The sequence below is a fragment of the Rhinopithecus roxellana genome, chromosome 13, assembly GCF_007565055.1.
Source record: "Rhinopithecus roxellana isolate Shanxi Qingling chromosome 13, ASM756505v1, whole genome shotgun sequence".
Lineage (NCBI taxonomy): Eukaryota > Metazoa > Chordata > Mammalia > Primates > Cercopithecidae > Rhinopithecus > Rhinopithecus roxellana.
In genome coordinates, this window is record NC_044561.1 from 52,757,593 (window position 1) to 52,779,667 (window position 22,075).

Sequence of the window (22,075 nt, forward strand, 5' to 3'; positions counted from 1 at the left end):
TTTCTTAGTTTCTTTATGGATACTGATATAATTCATAATAATACCATTCTTAAAATCTTTCTTGTCACACTCAATGAAACTTTGCTGTTCACTGTGAGTTACAACTTACATGAGGTGACCCATTTCCATTCCAAGGTTTTAGAAGCACATCAAGGACATTCTAAGGATGATTGACTTACACAGTGATTTCTAAACATGCCTCCTGCCTTCTCCTCACACTTGAGTATTTGCTTATGGAGCAGAAAAAATATTGATAGCATTACTGTGACATTTTAATTCTGCTTTATTTAAAAAAGACATAGCTGGCATATAGTTAAGTGCTCAAAAAATGTTAGCTACTCAGTTACGTGTAATGCTAGTATTTTGTTTTGAATAAAGTGACATTAATGATCATTTTATTAATTGTATTATTACAGATACTCTTTGGATGAGTTTTCAAATTCTTATTTTAGAAGATGGTGAATGCATAATGTCTCAAACTGAGATTCTGTTTGGAAAACAAAAGAACTTTAGATTAGACAAGTTCATGTCAATTGAATTGATACCTTAAACTTAAGGTATCTGAAAGTCATATTTTGTGATGTAAATTAATTTAAAAAGATAGATGAGTGTAATTTATTCTGATGAATTTTGTCATCTTGTCTTTGAACTTTAAAAAACATCTACTACTTTACCATGTAGCCAAATTTCTTATCTGGATTATTTGGTACCTGCCATGGTCTAGTTAAAACTCAGTTTAAGTCTACAACCAAGTCCTGCCAAGCCCTCCATTCTCCCCAAAATTCAGTTAAAAAGACTGAACAGATATGCTTGTTTGAGCTTTCTTTGACAATGTCAGCACATTGTAGATACTAAGTAAATGAATAAAGAATTGTGAGGTCAGGTGAAACTGAGTAGGTTGATCTTTCATTGGACGAACATTCTAATCACAGAGCTTCTTAAAGGAATTTTTATAATCCCATTAGAATTCTGACGCAGTTACTTTTTGCATTCATTTTGTGGCTCCTGCTTAACCAGGAGATTAAAAGCCACACGTGGACCATGATTGTGAGCATGTATCATGGAACTATGTTTTTAGTTTTAAACCTATAAACTGAAGTGACTAAGAACAGATACTTTACATTCTTAGGTAACGTTTAAGGATTCCTTTGTTATTTTTAGTATCGAGTTGTGCTGTAGACTCCTCTATAGCCATGTAGTTATTTTTATTGTGTTACTTATTCTAACTTTAGATCACCTATATCATGAAAGATCTAAAAGCAGTATTGATGTCCACTGCTTTGAGGCAGGCAGCCCAGGACTACTCCCAGGAAAACACAATGTATCTGCAGTTCTTAGTGATCAGACATTGATTACTATCAGTTTATTCCAGATAGATCTGTAGAGAAACCTCTCATTTTGTAATAGTATAAAAGCAAATGAAAGTAACCTTGACAGATGGGTAGTTTATGTCATTGCAGTTGTGTCACAGGTGCTCAGTTTGGTGTATGTAAGACTGTTAACAGGGAGGGACAGCACTTTATCGAATAACGTCATCTGACGTGAAGTCAGTGTTAATACTTAAAGCACAATCTTTGAAGCTATTCAGCCTTTTTAGAAGGTCAACAGTGATAGCGACCTATGTGTTCTATGCTGTTTCCCCACTTACAAGCCTCCTCATCATCTCTTGTTGGAGCTGAGCTTTATTTTGAAGTTTTCCAAACCTTCAGTCTCACACACGAGTTGTCATTTACTAATTTGATAAACACAGTTAAGTCCTCCAATACTTTTACCAAAGCATGATTTTCAAACATTTGTTGTATTTGCCGAAAGGGTAAAAAAAAAAAAAAGCCATCAATGAAAATTGTGACAGAAAATTACCAGTGAAATCTGAAGTTCTGCAGGGCAGATAAATTTCAAAGTCTACACAGAGGGCTGCCAAGTACAGCATTGTCACAAACCAGAGATCCCAGTAGGTGGAGCTTAGACATAGGAAGTTGTGAGGTAGGGCTCTCAGGGAGTAAAAAGTGCTTTCATTTATAAATGAAGATAAAAATTGCTGAAATATTCTTACTACTGTTTGTCCATTTGCTGCTTGTGTTTTCAGATCTGACTTTTAAAGAAACAAGGCATTTTGGTAGTACTGCTTCCCTTGTACCACTTATTGACAGATGCTGTACCTGTTTAATTCAGCAGAAGAGCAACTTAGATATTCTTAACTGATTAAAAACTGCTGTTACTACAAAATGCCGATCTCCAAACTTTATTTTGTTTTTTTTTTTGTTTGTTTGTTTGTTTTTTTTTTTTTTTTTTAAGAGACGGAGTCTCGCTTTGTCGCCCAAACTGGAGTGCAGTGGCCGGATCTCGGCTCACTGCAAGCTCCGCCTTTTTTGGGTTTATGCCATTCTCCTGGCTCAGCCTCCCGAGTAGCTGGGACTACAGGCGCCTGCCACCTCGCCCGGCTAGTTTTTGTATTTTTTAGTAGAGATGGGGTTTCGCCTGGTTAGCCAGGATGGTCTCGATCTCCTGACCTTGTGATCCGCCCGTCTCGGCCTCCCAAAGTGCTGGGATTACAGGCTTGAGCCACCACGCCCGGCCACCGATCTCCAAACTTTAACTGAACTCTGCATTTGATGTTGTAATAATGTTATAGATCATTTGAGAGTGCATGTGTTTGTTACTGTCATTTTATTGGTAGATGTAATTTAAAATGAAACTTTTCTCTTTCAGTGCATTTGAAACGCCACTTTATGTTTCGAAACCATCTCTGTTTAGTTTTTGAAATGCTCTCCTACAACCTCTATGACTTGCTGAGAAACACCAATTTCCGAGGGGTCTCTTTGAACCTAACACGAAAGTTTGCACAACAGATGTGCACTGCACTGCTTTTCCTTGCGACTCCAGAACTTAGTATCATTCACTGTGATCTAAAACCTGAAAATATCCTTCTTTGTAACCCCAAACGCAGTGCAATCAAGATCGTTGACTTTGGCAGTTCTTGTCAGTTGGGGCAGAGGGTAAGTATTATTTCAGAACTTGTGAATTAAATAGGAATTAAATAGAAGTAGGACAGTGTAGGTGTTAGGTTGGCACAAAAGTAGTTGTGGTTTTTACCATTGCAGTTGCCATTTTTGCAATGGCAAAATCACAATTTCTTTTTCGCCAACCTAATATTTGAAATGTTACTAAGGTGTATACCATTTAGAGGCAATTACTGGATGGTTATTTAGCTTTAAAATGTAGCACTTAATTAACGTGTGGATATCTGTTTTGGTGAAATACCTTTTAAAATGCAAATAGCAATACTTTGAGTCAAAAGACATTGATTTTTTGAAATAGGTATATTTAAAATTGTATGTATGCTAAAAGATTAAGGGAGAGAATAGGAGATGGAATGATTAAATATTAGAGGATTTGTAACTGTATTTCTCAAGTAAAGGTTTTAGTATAAATTTTGGGACTTTTCAGTACTAGAACATTGAATCTTTGCTGTAAAATTCTTCTCTGAAGATGGATCAAGATAAATCATTTTTCTAAAAAACTGATGGTTCAGAAAAATGCAGGTAATTTTGCCTTAGTCGTGGTACTAAAGTATAGAAAACTCAGTTGATAGACGTACTTGTTTTGATAGATAAGTTTATCTTCTTTTCCCCACTCTTACTTAAAATTTACATAAGTTCTGACACATACCCAAGCTGGTTTTTTTGAGACTGCTAAAAACAGATGTGTTCGTAGTGCTGAAAAGTTTAGCTGATTTAGGAAAGCAGTTTTTTCCTGTCATTCTTCCGGCATTATAAAAACTACTCTGACGGCATTGTTTTAGGTGTAAAATAGAAGTTATAGGGGTCTCCTCTTGAAAGGAATTAGTGTCACCATTTGATAATATTTTACTCATTTTTAACACTATTCTTTTTGCTATAAAGTATTGAAACTGTATTTCTTCTGTTTTAAAGAAACCCAACTAACGTACAGATGTTAATTTTTCATACTGACTTTCTGTTTCTTATTTTTCCAAATTAGTGAAATTTTCTGTCCTGTCCTACTTTTGTCCAGGCTTTAACTCTAACAGATTAATCATAAGGATTTATAGCCAGTTAATAGGACTGTCTTTTTGTTATTTTCTGCAACTTCTCTTATGGCAGTGATGCTATCGAGTGTTGAAGTAATTTTTAAAAATTGGAGTAGGGACCAAAGTTTGCAGTTTTAGATGCCTTCAAAAAATCGAGAGATGCTCGTAGTTTATATGGGATAGAGTGTATTGTGAATGAAAAATACATGCCCATCTTGAGAGTAGTTTGAATAGATTATAGAGTTGGGAAGTTTTTCCCCTATTTAAGCCGAATTATATATTTTGTCCTAATATTAAACATTATTATTTCTGTCTAGCCAAAATAAGCCAATTATCCCTATAATAAGTTTTTAATTATTCAAGTTCATTGGCATCACACGGGAAGTTATTTCTAAAATAGACCTGCCATGTCCCTGCCCCTAGATCTATTGGATTAGAATCAGAAGGTGGTAGGGCAAATGTGTTTTGGGGAAAGCAACTGCTTTAAACAAATTAGATAGGGAGGTGACAAAGTTCCTGACATAAGCTGTGAAATAAAAGTCTCAGGAGTGGTGAGTGTTTGGGCCTAGGGAATTGACAGTGGTATTGGCTTATAAAAACCTTGGAAATGCAGTACTTCTTCCCAGTTCTTTTAAATTAGACTTTCTTCTCATAGTTCCTTAAGGTTGGTTGACCTGTCTATGGAGGCCTGAGATTGTTCTTGAAGACTTGGCTGGAGGTTTCAGTGGGAACCACAAAATTTCATGAGCTTTCTGGCTGCATGGTTTGGGTGTTAAGTTAGGAAATTTAGTTAGGAGGATTTTCTTTCTTTCCCCCTTTCAATAAGCAAAACAAATTGGTCTCTGAAGAGATCCTCACATTACTTCATTGAAAATAGTCCATGTCAGGATTGTGTCTCTGTAAGAAGTCTTGGATGGAGGTAGAGAGAGAAGAGAGAAGAAGCTATTGATCAGAGACAGCTCTCAATTGAATCTTTATGTGGTAGTGTTTCTGGGATTTATCTGTGAGACAGCAAGAGTACAAGTGTCTGAATTTTAAGTTACATTATATTGAAGTTACTTGACTTTTAATGCTGAGAAATACATTGTTTAGGTTAATTTAAATACAATTTAGTTGTTAAAATAGTGGTAAACTAAGTGCCAGCCATAGTAGGAGGAAATAATTATTAGGGAAATAAATTACTTTCAATAGTGTTTGTTTTTTTTTCTAGTGAGGCATAATTGTTTTAAGAAATATCATGATGACTAGGTAGGATTAGAGTAAATGAAAGGGCTTGAATCTTTACATATGACGCATTTCACAATCAGATTAACCAGTCCCTAGAAATGTTTAGTTCTTTAAGCCATTTTCATAGTCTAATGTTGAAATTAGTCAATGGAACCCTAATTCAGGAGTTAGCCAATTCTTTTCTGTTAATATCACGTCAATGTTTTTAATCCAATGCTGACTACAGTTTTAAGCAATTGAAGTAATACTATTTTGAAATGTATTTCAGATATACCAGTATATTCAGAGTCGCTTTTATCGGTCTCCAGAGGTGCTACTGGGAATGCCTTATGACCTTGCCATTGATATGTGGTCCCTCGGGTGTATTTTGGTTGAAATGCACACTGGAGAACCTCTGTTCAGTGGTGCCAATGAGGTAAATGATGTATTGCTTTACAAATTCTGTTTTCATAATTTCTTTTTGTCTTTCATCTATGACAGTGTAATTTAAAAGTTGTGTTTAGGCAAAGATGTCTATTTAATCATTCAAATGTGAGGTCAGTTTCAATATACCTATTTTTTCATATTTGTCAGTTGTCATATAATGTAAAGTTTAGAATTATGAGATAGGAGTAGGATATTTTAATCTACTCATGAAGGAGAACAGTTAGAAAGTGTTAGATTAGAAAGTGTTAAGTATTTTGGCATACATTTTACAGGTTTTAAATACAGTAACAGAAAGCTTAAAGATGATAAGGAATGACGGCTGTCCTGCAGAGATACAAACATCACTCTAAATTTTGAGATTATGATTTGGAGTTGAAGAGGTAATGGGCAGTAGGACTGGTGGATACTCAGTCTGAATAATGTAGAGTAAACTAGATTATAGAATTGTCGGGCTACAGAGACTGCGTGCAATTCTATATTCCACAGGTTTTCCGTCTGTGTTCTGGAAGATTTTTGAAGGTCAGAGGCAGTGAATGGGAGGGCAGGGACAGGCCATACCTCCCTGCAGTCAGAGAAATCGGGCTTTCATTGTTTTTAAAAACTATTCACCTGTGGGGTTTTGTTTGTTTTTTAAAAGAAAAATCGACCATTGCAGATCTTGATCAGTCTATTTATAAGTGAGAAGAGAAAGGCCAAAGGCATTCATGACTTGTACCAGATTATGCAGCTGTTAATAGGTGGTGTCAGAAACTTGTCTCTTCCATCCTTCCTTTTAATTTTTTTTTTTGGAGATGGAGTCTTGCTCTGTTGCCCAGGCTGGAGTATAGTGGCGCAATCATGTCTCTCGAGTAACTGGAATTAACAGGCAGCGCCACCATGCCTGGCTAATTTTTTGTATTTTTACTAGAGATGATGTTTCACCATGAGAGCAGCAGGAGCTGCTCTCAAACTCCTGACCTGAAGTGGTCTGCCTGCTTCAGCCTCCCAAAGTGCTTATTACAGGCATGAGCCACTGTGCCCGGCCCCTTTTAATTCATTTTATCTTGAACTGGTGAGCTACTCTTTGATAGTAACTGTCATAGTTTGTTTTTGTTTTAGTATAAATCTTACTTTGTAAATTAGTATCTTTTTTGGGCTTAAACAATATTTGAAAAACTTTGCTGTTACTCACTGTAAAGGCCGAGGTCCTTTGAGTAGCTCACAGATTCCTGCTCCCTCTGATGCCAGTTCTCTCACCACGACCTGGTCTCTCCTTCTCCCCTCACTCTGTGGTCCACACACAGCTTTCTCTGTGGTCCCTTGAAAATGCCAGCCACGGGCCCATACTCAGCCCTTTGCATTTCTTCCTTCCTGTGCCTAAAATTCTCTTTCCGAGCTAGTCCCTTGCTGATGTTAGTGTTTGCTCTGATGTCACGTTCTCGGTGAAACCATATACCCCACTTATGGTTGCAGTACCCCTTCTCATCCCATAGTTCTTAGCCAGCATCTGACATCATGTATTTAATTATTTATTGATACGGCTGGGTGCAGTGGCTTATGCCTGTAATCACAGCACTTTGGGAGGCTGAGGTGGGCAGATCACTTGAGGTCAGGAATTCGAGACCGGCCCGGCCAACATGGTGAAACCCCGTCTCTACTAAAAATACAAAAATTAGCCTAGCCTGGTGTCGCATCCCTGAAATCCCAGTTACTTGGGAGGCTGAGGCAGGAGAATTGCTTGAACCTGGGAGGTGGAGATTGCTGTGAGCTGAGATTGCGCCACCACGCTTCAGCTTGGGTGATAGAGCGAGACTCCATCTAAAGAGAAAAATAGCCAGTCATGGTGGTGCATGCCTGTAAGTCCCAGCCACTCAGGAGGCTGAGGTGGGAGGATCACTTGAGCCTGGGAGGAGGTCAAGGCTGCAGTGAGCTGTGATTGCACCACTGCACTCCAGCCTGGGTGACAGAACGAGACCTTGTCTCAAAAATAAGTAAATAAAAAAAATTTTAAATAAAATTCCCCAAGAACGGAAACTTTAAAACTTCCTCTTATCTTTCCTTACTGTTCAACATTGTATCCATGGCTACCTGACATAATATGTTTGTTAATTGACTATCTTCCCTTCTGTGGGGTATTCCCTTCTGTGGGGTATCAAAGAAGGTAGGGCTTTTCTTGTGTTTGTTCATTGCTGTATGCTGGATGTCTAGAGGAGTGCCTGACACATAGGAGGTGTGCAGTTTATTAATGAATGAATGACTTGATGAGCAGGAGTAGATGTACAGTAGAAATGATAGGTTTTATTGTTTTTATTTTTAATACAGGTAGATCAGATGAATAAAATAGTGGAAGTTCTGGGTATTCCACCTGCTCATATTCTTGACCAAGCACCAAAAGCAAGAAAGTTCTTTGAGAAGTTGCCAGATGGCACTTGGAACTTAAAGAAGACCAAAGATGGAAAACGGGTAAAATAAGGATATATCTGTTTTGAGCCTTTGTTAAATTTATCATACCTGTCTTTTTATAGCTCATTTTGCATTTACTTGAAATCAGTGTTTCAGTCAATGATTTTATTGATACCTTACATAGATACTTTGTTCAGAAGTTGAGTATAGTTTGACCGAACTATCAGGTATGGACCAGTGTTTGATTAATGGTCAGAGTTATCTTTAAAACTTCATATTAAAAACTGTGTGCCTGCATTTTGAGGCAGCTGATCACATCACCATACTTTGTTTCAACAGAAGAATTAGTAAGTTTGACCTTTGTTTCTCACAGCTCGGGCATGTAGTGAGTTAATACTGCAGCTGTGAACAGAAGTCACAATTGGTGTAAATGATTTTTCTTTAAGTTCAGTTGGTAAATTATGTCAGAAGATGATTTTTGGCTTAAGTAGTATGATTTTTTTTCTAAGGATATTAACTAACTAGATAGTCCTTTGATAGACTTCAGATTCCTAGCTCAATGACTTGGATAGCAAAAATTTCACATCTTCAAAATCTTTGAAAGTGAGGTTTTTAAAACATTAGGTTTGTTTTAGTAATGTTCTTTTATCTGAGGACTTTTAAAAAGATACCTAAATTATGTCAATTTAATAGAGTAAATGATGCCAATTTTGCATCTTGATTTTTTACTTTTGTTTTATAGATCTGTAAATAATCATGTTTTGTAATTTAGTTTGGTCATAGTATTGAATGAATGTAATTTATAAGTATGTGATTGAATATGACCCCCCCCCCCCACACACACACGTACCAAAGAAGTCACCTTGTGATCGAAGTTTTGGATTTATAACATTTAAGAGTTTATTTTTGTTTCAGTTATTATTTTGCATTGTATTTTAGCGACACTGCCACCAGGTGTCATTTTCAGCAAACTGAAGGTGATGGTGGTTGACTGCTTTAATTTACTTCCACATAGCTGCGGAGTCATAACTTTTAATACCAGATTATTTTCTTTAGAATATTTAGAAGCACATATGTAATTGTATCTTTCAGAACTGATGTGTAAGTTATTGTGTTCTGCTATATTCACTAAAGCTGTAGGCAGTGCAGTTTCCAGCTGCTAAATTATGCCTGTTCCCCATGAGGAAAGGATGGAAAATGCTATTGAGACCTCCTGGGCCCTTGTTTTTTCTTTATCCACATAGCTCATTAATCATGGCCCATTTTCCATATAACCAGAACTTAGCCTGGGAATCCTTACTAGCTTCACCAGCATTTAAAGGAGTTCCTACCAGTTTGAATTAGCATGGAGAGGAAATTAAATCTTTTTTATGTTGTCTCTCTCTGTGATGCAGACTGCTGCATTCTCCATTTCAGATTTATTTATATTTTGCTTCTGCTATTTTTTTCTCAATAAAACATCCCATTCCATCTCTTAAATCTCTGCCTTACAAAAACCACAGTGACCTATCATTTCTTTCAAATTGATCTATAGGTATTATTTTTAGTTATTTGGGGTGGGGGCATTTCAGAAATGAGTAGATTGTCTTTTCCCTTTTAAAATTGGAAGTAGATAACATACATTTAATACATGTAAATTAAGTAGATTTTTATGAGATTTCTTTTAGTCACACTTAGCAATTAATGTAAGCAACTTAATTTTTAAAAACATGAAATAATTATTTTGCTTTTAAGAGATAAATTTTGCAACAGAAAAATTCATTATCAAATTATTACATTACAAATGGTACACTAAGAATTTTCACCAGAGATACAAATAGATGTGCATATACTTTCATTGGCTGTCTTCTTTGTGGTTTGTTTACTGATTTTATTTTTACTTTTAATTTCTCATTTTACATTTCAAAAGCCCCATATTAGGGTTTTCCAATAATAAATACTATATAGTTTTTTCTTGATGGAGGTGGAGAGTGAAGAAGACAATAAATGATGCTGTTTTTTGAAGTACAGTTTATATATTGTAAGATACACAGATTTTAAGTATTGAGTTTATTTTCACCTTTATGTACAGCAATGCCCCCCCATCTACACCAATATGAAAGACTTCTATCACCCCAAATCCTCTTGTGACCCTTTTCTGTTATCCCATTGCTTTCTGATTTCTGTCATCAAAGACTAGCTTTGCTTTTTCATTGGCAAACTTAGTATAAATGGAGCCTTATAGTATTTATTGTTTAGTTTTGGGTTTTCTTCACTCAATAAATGTATTGCTTTTGGAAATTCATCAATATTGAATGTCTTAGGAAGTTTTTTTTATTGCTTCAAGATATTTCCTTGAATGAACATGCCATAATTTATATTCATCTGTCAGTGGTCATTTGGTTTGTTCCCAGTTTGGGACTGTTATGAATAAGGCTACTGAGAACATTTTTCATACGTATGTTTTCGTTTCTCTGACAGCACAATCTAAGAGTAGAATTGCCAGGTCATAGGGTATGTGTTTAACTTCACAAGAAAACACCAGTTCTCCAAAGTTGTTTTATTTTATATTCCCATGATATATGAGGGTTCCAGTTGCATGACATCCTCACCTTTTTATATAGTTTGTCTATTGGATTTTAGCCATTCTCGAGTGGATATGGAATGGTTTGCGTCTGCATTTCTTCGTGGCTAATGATGCCACCTTTTCGTATGCTTATTAGCCTTTCATGTACCTTCTTTGTCACAGGTCTTTCCCATCTTTTGCTTGTGTTACTGAGTTGTTTAATGACTGAGTAGTCCTTTGTCATTAAGTTTTTTGTCACATATATGTCAGTGTATTTCCCTAGACTGTGGCTTGCCTGTTCCTTTCTTAATATGGTGTCTTTTGATGAATAGGAAGTTTTAATATTGATGAAGTTGTATTTGTCAACTTTTTTTTTTTGGTTCTTTTTTTTATCCTGAGAAATCTTCGCCATCTCCAAGTTTGTGAAGATACTCTTCTGTTTTCTTCTAAAAGTTTTTTTTTTTTTTTTTTTTAATCTGCCTCTTACAGTTAAGATTCTGTGGTCCATCTTGAATTAATTTTTGAGTGTGGAACAGGGTGAAGGGGTTGAAATGCGTTTTCTTCCATATGCTTGCCTCATAGTTACAGTAGCATTTGCTGAAAGCAATTGTTTTACCCTATTGATATGTTTTTAATTCTAGGTCCTTTCTATTCACACATGAATTTTAGAATCAGCTTGTAAATTTCTACCAAAAAATCATGCTAGCATTTTGATTTGGGTTGCAATTGGGGTTTCCATCAGGAAAATGGACATCTTAACAATATTAAGTCTTCCACTCTATAAAGATGGGTTATCTCTCCATTTATTTAGGGCTTAAAATCTCTCAGCAGTGTTTTATAGTTTTTAATGCAGAAGTCTTACATATTTTGTTCACTTTATTCCTAAGTTTCTAACTTTTTAGATGCTATTTTAAATGACATTTAAAATGTGTAATTTCATAATTTTTCATTTTTGGTATATAGACATGCAGCTGATTTTTGTATCCTAAGACCTTGCTAAATTCACCTATTCTAGTACAGATAACCCTTGAACAATAAGGTGTGAACCACACAGGTCCACTTGTATGCAGATTTTTTTCCAACAAATACAGTCAGTCCTCTGTATCTGAGGGTTCCACATCTGCAGTCAAATGTGGATCAAAAATACAGTATTCCTTGGATGTGAAACCTGTGTATGAGGGCGAACTTTTCACGTATGTGGGTTCCACACAGCCTCCTTGTGGAGCTTGAGTATGTGTGAATTTTAGTATATTGGTGGGGGGTCCTGGAACCAACCCCCTGCATATACTGAGGAATGAATGTATTTTCGTTGTTGAAATTTGATAGGGCTTTCTACTTTAAACAATCTTATGCTCCATGAATGAAGACAGTTTTATTTTTTCAATTGTATGTCTTTTTTGCTTTTTTAATATCATGAGTGGGTTTTGAATATTGTCATGTTTTTTCTGCATCTATAGGGATCGTCATATGATTTTTCTCCTGTTTTGTGGTAAAATACATTAATTTTTTGAATGTTAAGCCCCACCCTATGATAAACTACACTTGGCCTTGATATACTGTTCTCTTATATATATTGCTCAGTTCAGTTTGCTAATCTTTTGGTAAGGAATTTTGTTTCTATGTCATTAGTGGATATTTGTCTAAAATTTTGTTAATAATACCATCATTAGGGTTTGATTTTAGGGTTATACTGGAATTGTAAAACTATTAGGAAATATTTTTTCTTGATTTTTCTGAGAAAATTTGCATATGATTGGTTGACATTATTTCTTTTGTAATGTTTAGTAGAGGTCATTGATGAAACCATCAGAACCTGGGGCATTTTTTGTTACAAGGTTATTTCATTATAATTTATGTTTTTTGTTAAAAATACGGTTATCCAAATTTTTTAAGTTGGTTTTGGTAAGTTGTATCTTTCAAGAAGCTTTTCTTTCTCACCTAAATTGTTGAATTTGTTGGCATAAAATTATCAGTAATATTTTACTTTTTTTTTTTTAATATCTAGAGAATCTATAGTGATAGTTTTTTTTTTTGTTTTTTTTTGTTTGTTTGTTTGTTTTTTTTAAATTGCTAAGTCTCTCTTTTATTCCTGATATTGGCCGTTTGTACTTTCTGTTTTTTCCCCAAGTAGTCTTGCTCAGCGTTCATCAAGTTTATTAATCCTTTCCGACAACCAGCTTTTGACTTTGTTAATTTCTTTTTTTTTTCTTTTTCTATTCTTTTTTTTTTTTTTTTTTGAGACGGAGTCTCGCTTTCTTACCCAGTCTGGAGTGCAGTGGTGCGCAATCTCAGATCACTGCAAGTTCTGCCTCCCGGGTTCACGCCATTCTTCTGCGTCAGCCTCCTGAGTAGCTGGGACTACAGGCGTCCGCCACCACACCTGGCTAATTTTTTGTATTTTTAGTAGAGATGGGATTTCACTGTGTTAGCCAGGATGGTCTCGATCTCCTGACCTTGTGATCTGCCTGCCTCGGCCTCCCACAGTGCTGGGATTACAGGTGTGAGCCACTGTGCCCGGCCTCTTTTTCTATTCTTGATCTAGTTTCTGTTTTTTTTTGCTCTTCATTATGTCCATGTACTTGGGTTGAATTTACTCCTTTTCTTGCTTCTTAAAGGTGGAAACTAGATCATTGATTTTTAAGCCTTTTTGCTACTATAGAATTCAATGGTATGAATTTCCCTCTAAGCACTGCTTTAGCTGCATTCTGCAGCTTTTTGTATGTTTTTGTTGTTGGTTTTTCTTTTTTGTTTTCTTTTTCCTTTTTTTTGGAGACGGTGTCTCGCTCTGTTGCCAGGCTGGAGTGCAGTGGTGCAATCTTGGCTCACTTCAACCTCCGCCTCCCAGGTTCAAGCAACTCTCCTGTCTCAGCCTCCCAAGTAGCTGGGACTACACATACCCAGCTAATTTTTGTATTTTTAGTAGAGGCAGAGTTTCACCATATGACCAGGATGGTCTCAATCTCTTAACCTCATGATCTACCTGCCTTGTCCTCCCAAAGTGCTGGGATTACAGGCATGAGCCACTACACCTGGCCGCTTTTTTTATGTTTTAACAGTCATTCTGAAATATTTCTAACTTGTGATTTCTTCTTTAACCTGTGATTATTTAGAATTTTGTTACATAATTTCAAAATATTTAAGGATTTTCTAGATATCTTACTGATTTCTAGTTTGGTAGCAGTTTGGTCACAGAACGTGATTTCAGTCCTTTAAAACTGAGACTTGTTTTATGGCCTAGCATCTAATGTGTCTTTGTGAATGTTTTATGTGTGCTTGATAAGAATTGTATTTTGTGTGTGTTTGGTGTAGTGGTCTCCAACTATCAATGTAGATGAAATTGTTTTATATTTTTCTTCATATCTTTTATATCTTTGTGTATGTGTATATTCTGTCAGTAATTGAGAGAGGAGTCTTATTGATAAGTTTGGATTTGTCTTAGACTCCTTTGTAACATTGCTTTATGGTTTTTGAAGCTTTGTTAATAGGCGTATGCATGTTTGATTTTGTTATGACTTATTGATAAATTGACCCTTTTATCATCCTGAAATGCCCCTCTTTGTCTCTAGTAATGTTTGTCTTTAAGTTTGCTTTGTCTGATATTACTACTGTAGTCTTACCAGTATTCTTATTCTTGGTATTTTCATGGTGTGTGTCTGTGTGTGTGTAGATAAAAAAGATATGAAGAAAAGTATGCAACATGTGTATACACACACACACACACACACACTTTTACTCTTTTACTGTAAACCTGTGCATACCTTTATATTTACAGAATTATTTTTGTGTTGTGTGCAATGTATGGTCAGGTCGTTTTTTAATCTAGTCTGATAGTGGTTAACCCATTATTGAGAGTTTTGGTTTAAGACGGTCATCTTACTTGCGTTCTGTTTTTCTTTCCTGTTCGTTGTTTCCTGTTCCTTCTTTCCTGCCTTTTGTGGGGAGGTTTGTTGAATACTTTGGGCATTTTATTTTATCTCCCATATTGATTTTTTACTTATTCCTCTATGTGTCATATTTAGTGTTCCTTTTATAATATGCACCATTGACATTAGTTTACCTTCAAATAATAATATATTGCTTGGTAAACAGTGTGATAACCATGTGATTCTGTCTACCTCTTGTGCACTTGTATTACTTTTGCATGTTACACCTCACAACACATTATTGGCTGTTTAAATAAAAAATAGATTTAAACACACAAAAGAAATTTAAAAGCACATAAAATAAGGATAATAGATCTTTTGTATTTATCCTTATATTTGCTCTTTTCTGGTGTTCATTACTTTTTGCAATTCCTAGCTTCCATCTGGTATTATTTCTTTAGCCTCAAGATCTTCCTTTAACTTTTATTTTATAATGAATAAGTTATCCTGATTAATTCTGTCAACAGGTGTTGATCTGAAAATATTTGTTTACCTTTATTTTTTGGAAGATATTTTCAGTGAATATAGAATTATAGATTAACTTCTTTCAGCAAAAGAAAAAGATGTTATGATATTGCTTCCAGGTATATTGACTTTTTTTCTGGATTACACTGTTTCTGTAGAGAAGTCAGTGATTATTCTTAGCATTATTCCCCTGCATATAATATTTCCCCCTTTTCCCTCTGGCTGATTTTAATGTTTTCTCTTTGTTTGATTTCTACAGTTTGGCTATTTACCTACATATGATTTTCTTTGTATTTATTCTCCTGGGAGTTCACTGAGTTTCTTGGACCTGTGGGTTGATCTCTATCATCAGTTTTTGAAAATCCTCAGACATAGTCTTTCCAAATATTTGTTCTGCTTGCATCTTTCTTCCAGTTCTCCAGTGATGTGTATGTTATAGTGCTGAATATTATCCCAATGGTCTCTGATTTATTCATTCTGTTTTCTGTTTGTGTTTTTAATTTGGATAATTTCTTTTTCTATCTTCTGGTTCACTCATTTTGTTTTTCCTTGTGCTGAGTCCAGTCCGCTGTTGAATCCATTAAATGGATTCATGTGATGTTATTGTTATTCTTGAGACAAGTTCTCACTCTGTTGCCCAGGCTAAAGTGCAATGGTGTGATCATGGCTCATTGCAGCCTTGACTTCCTTGGCTCAAGGAGTTCCTCTGCCTCAGCCTCCCAGGTAGCTCAGACTACAGGAGTGGTGCAGGCGCCATTCTCAGCTATTAAAGTTTTTGGAGGGACGGGGTCTGGCTATGTTGCCTAGGCTAGTCTTGAACTCGTGGACTCAAGCAGTCCTCCCACCTCAACCTGGGTATAGAGACATGAGCCCAGCCTCTATTTTTTAGTTCTGGCATTTCTATTTTGTTTTAAATATAGTTTTTCTCTTCTGAAATTCTACATCTGTTCATATGTTGTCCACCTTTTGAACTAAATTGTTTAATTATCATAATTTATTAGGAGTAATTTATCGTAATTATTTTAAAGTTCCAGTCTGCTACTTTAAACATCTGCACCATTTATTTATGTGTATCTTCTATTGGGTTTTTTTCCTTTCATGTGATTGTGGACGTCATTTTTTTTAAATGTCTGTAATTTTTAAATGTGTGACAAACTTTCATTGCTTAAGAACAGTTAAAGATGAATCATATTTTCCCTCAGAAAGAGGCCTCTTACTCTGTCAGGCCCCTCATGTGGGGCTGATTTGATCTCTTTTGTAGCTTAGCTGACTCTAGGCTTTGCTTGTTTGACTTAGATTCTATTCCCCACTGTCTTCAGATGTTTTAAGCTGGGATCACAACATTCGCTTCAGCAGTGTTTGTGTCTTTAGAACCAGGGAAAATCTAGTGGTCTCTATACATTACTGCCCAGCCAGCAGCCCCACTCCTAACTCTCGGTGCCTGGGAGATCACCTTCCTCCTGCTGTACTGCCCCAATCTTCTGTCTGTCCACACCTGACCGTCAGAAGTTGGTTCAGACTTGGGCTGGAGTCTTCTCGCTCACCTGTGGCATGCTTCTCTTTCTCCCACTGCAGATCTCTTCCAGGAGAGACTTTTCGTTTTGTAGAATTCAGGGGATTTTTGTTCCAACTTTGGATCCTCAGGCAGCTCTCTGATGGGTCTTTAAAAGTCAGTGATTTTATGACTTACTAGAGAAGGAACAATCATTTCACACATTTCTGCATTGTAACTAGAAGTCAAAGTCTGGTTATGCTATTCTTAATAAATTCAATATTTGTAGAGGTTTTAAGGGTTATACTGTTATCTATCCAAAAAATGGGTTTTCAGGAAATCTGAATGCACGTTAATTTATTATTACATAGATTTTCTAAAGGGAAGCATACATAATTTTCTTTTTCTACTCTGAGCAGGTAGGGTTAGGCCAGTGCCTTTTTATGTAGAACATCCTTGGTGTGATTGCCATAGCTTTCTTGGGCTGCTGTTGGTGAAGGAAGTGTAGCAGGTGCTGAGGGTGCACAGTTAGGCAGGAAAGAGGCTACCAGCCAGGGTGGGCAGGGACACGCGTGCTCTCTGTAAAAGACAAGAGAGAAAATGCTTTCAGCCTTGTGGGCCTCTGTTGCATATTTTTTGGTTTTGGTTGCTTGTTTTTACAACCTTTGAAAACAGAAAAAACGTTTGTAGCTGGAGCTATAGAAAACCAGGCTCTGGATCAGGCCACAGTTTACTGACCCCTGGGCCATTTATAGCCATTTTTTGGTCTCAGAATTATGTTGAACTGTAACTACCATGCATTTGGGATACTAATGTGTGAAAAGGCAGAGGATTTAACTATGAAGTGTCCTTTTTAATAAAGGCCTCAACATATATTTAAACATTTGAAGTTAAATTATGTGAGTGTTTACGTATTCCACCAAATTTAGAGAAAGCCTTTCATCTTCTCTCTTATAGGAGTACAAACCACCAGGAACCCGTAAACTTCATAACATTCTTGGAGTGGAAACAGGAGGACCTGGTGGGCGACGTGCTGGGGAGTCAGGTCATACGGTCGCTGACTACTTGAAGTTCAAAGACCTCATTTTAAGGATGCTTGATTATGACCCCAAAACTCGAATTCAACCTTATTATGCTCTGCAGCACAGTTTCTTCAAGAAAACAGCTGATGAAGGTACAAATACAAGTAATAGTGTGTCTACAAGCCCCGCCATGGAGCAGTCTCAGTCTTCGGGCACCACCTCCAGTACATCATCAAGCTCAGGTCTGTGTTGCTGCGGTTAGATTAGGCTTGGGAATGTTTTGTGTTTTCTTTATGAAGTGGGATTACTTTAAAGTGTTGATTTAATTTGTTAATTTAATGGGGAGCATTTACTTTACTTAAATCTGTTGTTTGTAGTTAGCAGTAAATTCATCTCCCCACAGCTCCAATATTTAGTTACGCATGTAATAAATTCTGTTTGACAGTTGGAAATCTATTTACTAACCAGCAGTTTAAACTACTTCTTAAATGGAGTTTTTGTCCACATTGCATGAGTTTTCCCGCAAGAGGAAACCAGACTTCATTGTATTTTAGTTCATTGGTGGACGAGAGAGAACCTGGTTTTAGTCAGAGAATATGAAGACTTTGTGATATACTTTCAAGTTAATATTAGAGATTTTGTGGTGTGTGTGTGAATACTTTGGTTTTTTTTTTTTTGTTTTTGTTGTTGTTTTTTTGAGACGGAGTCTCGCTCTGTCACCCAAACTGGAGTGCAGTGGCCAGATGTCAGCTCACTGCAAGCTCCGCCTTTCGGGTTCATACCATTCTCCTGCCTCAGCCTCTCGTGTAGCTGGGACTATAGGTGCCCGCCACCTCACTCGGCTAGTTTTTTGTATTTTTTAGTAGAGACGGGGTTTCACGGTGTTAGCCAGGATGGTCTCGATCTCCTGACCTTGTGAACCGCCCGTCTTGGCCTCCCAAAGTACTGGAATTACAGGCTTGAGCCACAGCGTCTGGCCGAATACTTTCAGTTTTAATGGTATAGTTTCAGAGTATAAATTTGAACAAATTGAATTTTAAACTCACAGTTGTATTGTTTTGTGTTGTGATATTTCAGGTGGCTCATCGGGGACAAGCAACAGTGGGAGAGCCCGGTCGGATCCAACGCACCAGCATCGGCACAGTGGCGGGCACTTCACAGCTGCTGTGCAGGCCATGGACTGTGAGACACACAGTCCCCAGGTGAGCTCGCACATGGTTCTTTTGCTTGTGTCACCTGCCATGCTCAGGCAGAGCAGCACTGGATGCCAGGTGCCTTTAGAATGACCGTATCATTTACCCTAGAGGTTCATGACGTTCTGCTGTCTTAAGAAAATGTCAGTATTTATCATAGAGAAGCACATTCTTGCAGTTGTCCTCCTCCTTGTCTAGAAGTGGCTAACACTTCCTGGAGGCATAGCAGCTGTTTTGAACGGTTTTTTTCCTGTGTTTATCTCATTTACCAAAGCAGCATTTTGAGCCTCATGCTTATTTGATTCCCGTTTTACAGTGGAAACTGAGACTTCATAGGCTGAGTAAATTTCCCTGGGTCATGATCTTAATGACTCGACTCTGCTTCCTCTCATGATTTTTTAGCACTTGTAGTCCTGGATTATGAATCAGTTTCTGGTTTGATTTTACCCTTTTTGTTGTTGTTGTTTTATTTGTTTTCTGTTCTTAAACCTGTTGAAGAAGAGGATCTCATTAAGTACTTTTTCAAAATTGAAGTGAAGCAGATGGTGATGGTGAAAATATTTAAATCATCTGATAAAGTTGTAAGTTGGTTTATACAGAGTTTTGCATGGTGGTGTTTGAAGGTGAGAGGCCAGTGTAGTATTTGATGGATGAGTAAACTGCTGTTGATGAAGAGCGCTCTCCATTCTTGTGACTAGGGCAGCTGAATGGTGCTGGAGAAAATCCCACATGCAGCTGTTTGTCAGCACTGTTAATACTCACCAACCACTGCTGGAAAGTCTTACGTGTTTCCCGAGTTGTCCCATCCTCTGCTGTTCTCTTTAATAATAGTTTCAAACTTTTCTACTCTTAGAAACGTTTGCCCTCCCCTTCTCTGTTCTCACCCACTCTTTGCATTGTAAGGAAAAGAGTCTTCAGACAGGAACGCTTTCCGCTTTGTAGCATTGAATACATAATCCTGCCTATGTGTGCACTGTCCACTTCTCCTCTACCCCTTTTTTGTTAGAAGCAATGTGTTTCTTTTTGCCTAAGGCCAAGCCTACTCATTGCCCTGATCCCCTCTCTCCTGCTGTCATGGGGACTTTGCCCTTTGGTCTCCCTTGGCTCTAGTGTCTTCATTCTCTCTTGTGGCTTTTTCTGTTGATCAGCATTTCCTCATCCTCGGGCCTCTCCCATCTTAAGCAGCATCTTTGCGTGTCCCCCTTTCTTTCCCTATACTTCTGCTGCCTGTAGTCTTTGTGTCTTTACTCTGAAGACCTCCTTGCCTGTTCCGCTTAGGTCCTGCCCTCCAGCTCTCCTGCCAGTGTCAGCGGTGACCTTCACTGATGGGTCCAGTGGACACCCTAATGCTATCTTTCTGCATTCTACAACTTCATTTGGAAGTGTTGAGTTTTACCCACTCTTTGAAACACTCACTGCTGGTTTCCTTGGCAGGATGATTCTCTGTCCCCCCATTTCTCTGCCCCTTCCTTCACTGTCTCTTTGTTTTTTCTTTTCTTCTACCCACCCCTGAAACCTGAGTGTTCCTTGAGGCGTGACCCGTGTCCCTGCCCTACTCCCCTTAATGTTTCCTCGATGATTCAGCCACACGTGCCGGGGCCTGCAGTCACCATCTTCATGCCAGTTGCTCTTAAGTCTTGACTTCTGACTTAGACTTCACTTCTGAACCCCTAGGGCCTTTCTAACTGTTTACTATAAATGTCACCTTGAAAGTCTCAACAATATGTGCACACACAGCACATAAACTGGTGTCATCATTTTCACTTCCTTCCTAACTCTTCTATTTTTGCCATTCTTTGTAAAAATGGCCCTAAATTTACCCATTTGCTCAAGTCATATATCTGGGGGCACTTCTCTCTACGTCTTTCCCCACACTGAATCAGACAGTAAATTATCTGGATTCACCACATCTTAATACGTTTTTATTCTCCACCTTTCACTTTGCCTGGTTGTTATGACCTGTCTTACTAGAAAGAGTTTGGGAGTGTCTAAAACGGTTGTGGAGTGTCTAATTCCATTCACCTGTCAGCACATTCTCTTCCCTGCAGCCAAGTGAGCTTTCTCTAAAGCGGTCTGTTCTTGCTATTTTCCCATTTTTTTTTTTTTTTTCCCCTGAGGTGGAGTCTCACTCTGTCTCCCAGGCTGGAGTGCAACGGCATGATCTCTGCTTATTGCAACCTCCGCCTCCCTGGTTCAAGCAAGTCTCCTACCGAGTAGCTGGGATTACAGACACATGTCACCATGCCGGCTAATTTTTCTATTTTTAGTAGAGACGGGGTTTTGCCATGTTGGCCAGACTGGTCATGAACTCCTGACCTCAGGTGATCTGCCCATCTCGGCCTCCCAAAGTGCAGAGATTACAGGCGTGATGAGCCTCCGCACCTGGCCTATTTTCCCTACTTTAAACCAGCTTTGACTTGCCCTTCTACCTGAAATGAAATGTAGACTTCTTATCAAGGCGTTGGTGCTTTGCGGGTTCTGGTCCTCACTGAGGCCATTCTTTCTCCTCTTCACTCACCCTAGTCACACTGATTTATTTTTCACTTTGTGTAATATGCCACATTCTCTCTTTTCTCACATTTCCTGTGCTCTCAGCCTGCAATACTCTTTTCCTCCTCCTTTTGCTTTGGTAACTACTATTTATGCTTCAGGTCTTAAGTATCACTACTCCCATGGGCTCTCGCTAAATGTTTAGACTCTCCGCCTGTCTCGTCTTCTTCCCTTTCTTTCTTCCAGATCTATTCCATACTGCAAACACATACAAGAGTAGCATAAGACACCACGTTCCTCCCACCTGGATTTCACAGAGGTCAAGATTTTGCTTCAAATCCTTTTTTATTACTTAATTTTTGAGTGGTTGATATAGTCACATGGTTTTAAAAATAAGTAAATATAAAAGGGAATTCAGTGAAAGGTTTTCCTTCCTTCCATGCCTTCTAGCCCCTCAATTTCTAAACCAGTGTTACTAGTTTATTAGTTTTTTGTATACTTTTGGAGATATTTTATACATATTCAAGCAAATACAAATACATAGTCTTCATCCACCCTTTGTACACAACTACCATACCAGGCAAACTGTTTCAAAACATCTTGGTTTTTCTAGTCTTGACATACATTTTGGAGCACTCTCTGTATCAATACATGGAGAGCTTTTTCATTCTTTTATTTATTTGCACAGTATCCTGTTAGATATTCCATAAGTCTTTTCACCATTCCCCTATTGTTTGTTTATTCATGTATTTATTTATTTTTAGAGCTGGGGTCTTGCTCTGTCACCCAGGCTGGAGTGCAGTGGCGCGATCACGGCTCACTGCAGCCTTGAGCACCTGGGCTCAAGTGATCCTCCCACCCC

The 22,075-nt window shown here is 37.6% G+C and overlaps 1 protein-coding gene across 9 annotated transcripts in view; it reads left to right on the forward strand.

The window, feature by feature from the left end:
- The window catches only part of DYRK1A (dual specificity tyrosine phosphorylation regulated kinase 1A), a 153,405-nt gene that overhangs the window by 125,732 nt on the left and 5,598 nt on the right, over nucleotides 1-22,075 (forward strand). For all 9 annotated transcript variants that reach the window (XM_030914226.1, XM_030914230.1, XM_030914227.1 and 6 more), the window contains 5 exons: nucleotides 2,710-2,996; nucleotides 5,544-5,690; nucleotides 8,003-8,143; nucleotides 17,466-17,772; nucleotides 18,608-18,732. In XM_030914226.1, the coding sequence (XP_030770086.1) occupies nucleotides 2,710-2,996; nucleotides 5,544-5,690; nucleotides 8,003-8,143; nucleotides 17,466-17,772; nucleotides 18,608-18,732 (1,007 nt within the window). The remainder of the gene's footprint in view (nucleotides 1-2,709; nucleotides 2,997-5,543; nucleotides 5,691-8,002; nucleotides 8,144-17,465; nucleotides 17,773-18,607; nucleotides 18,733-22,075) is intronic.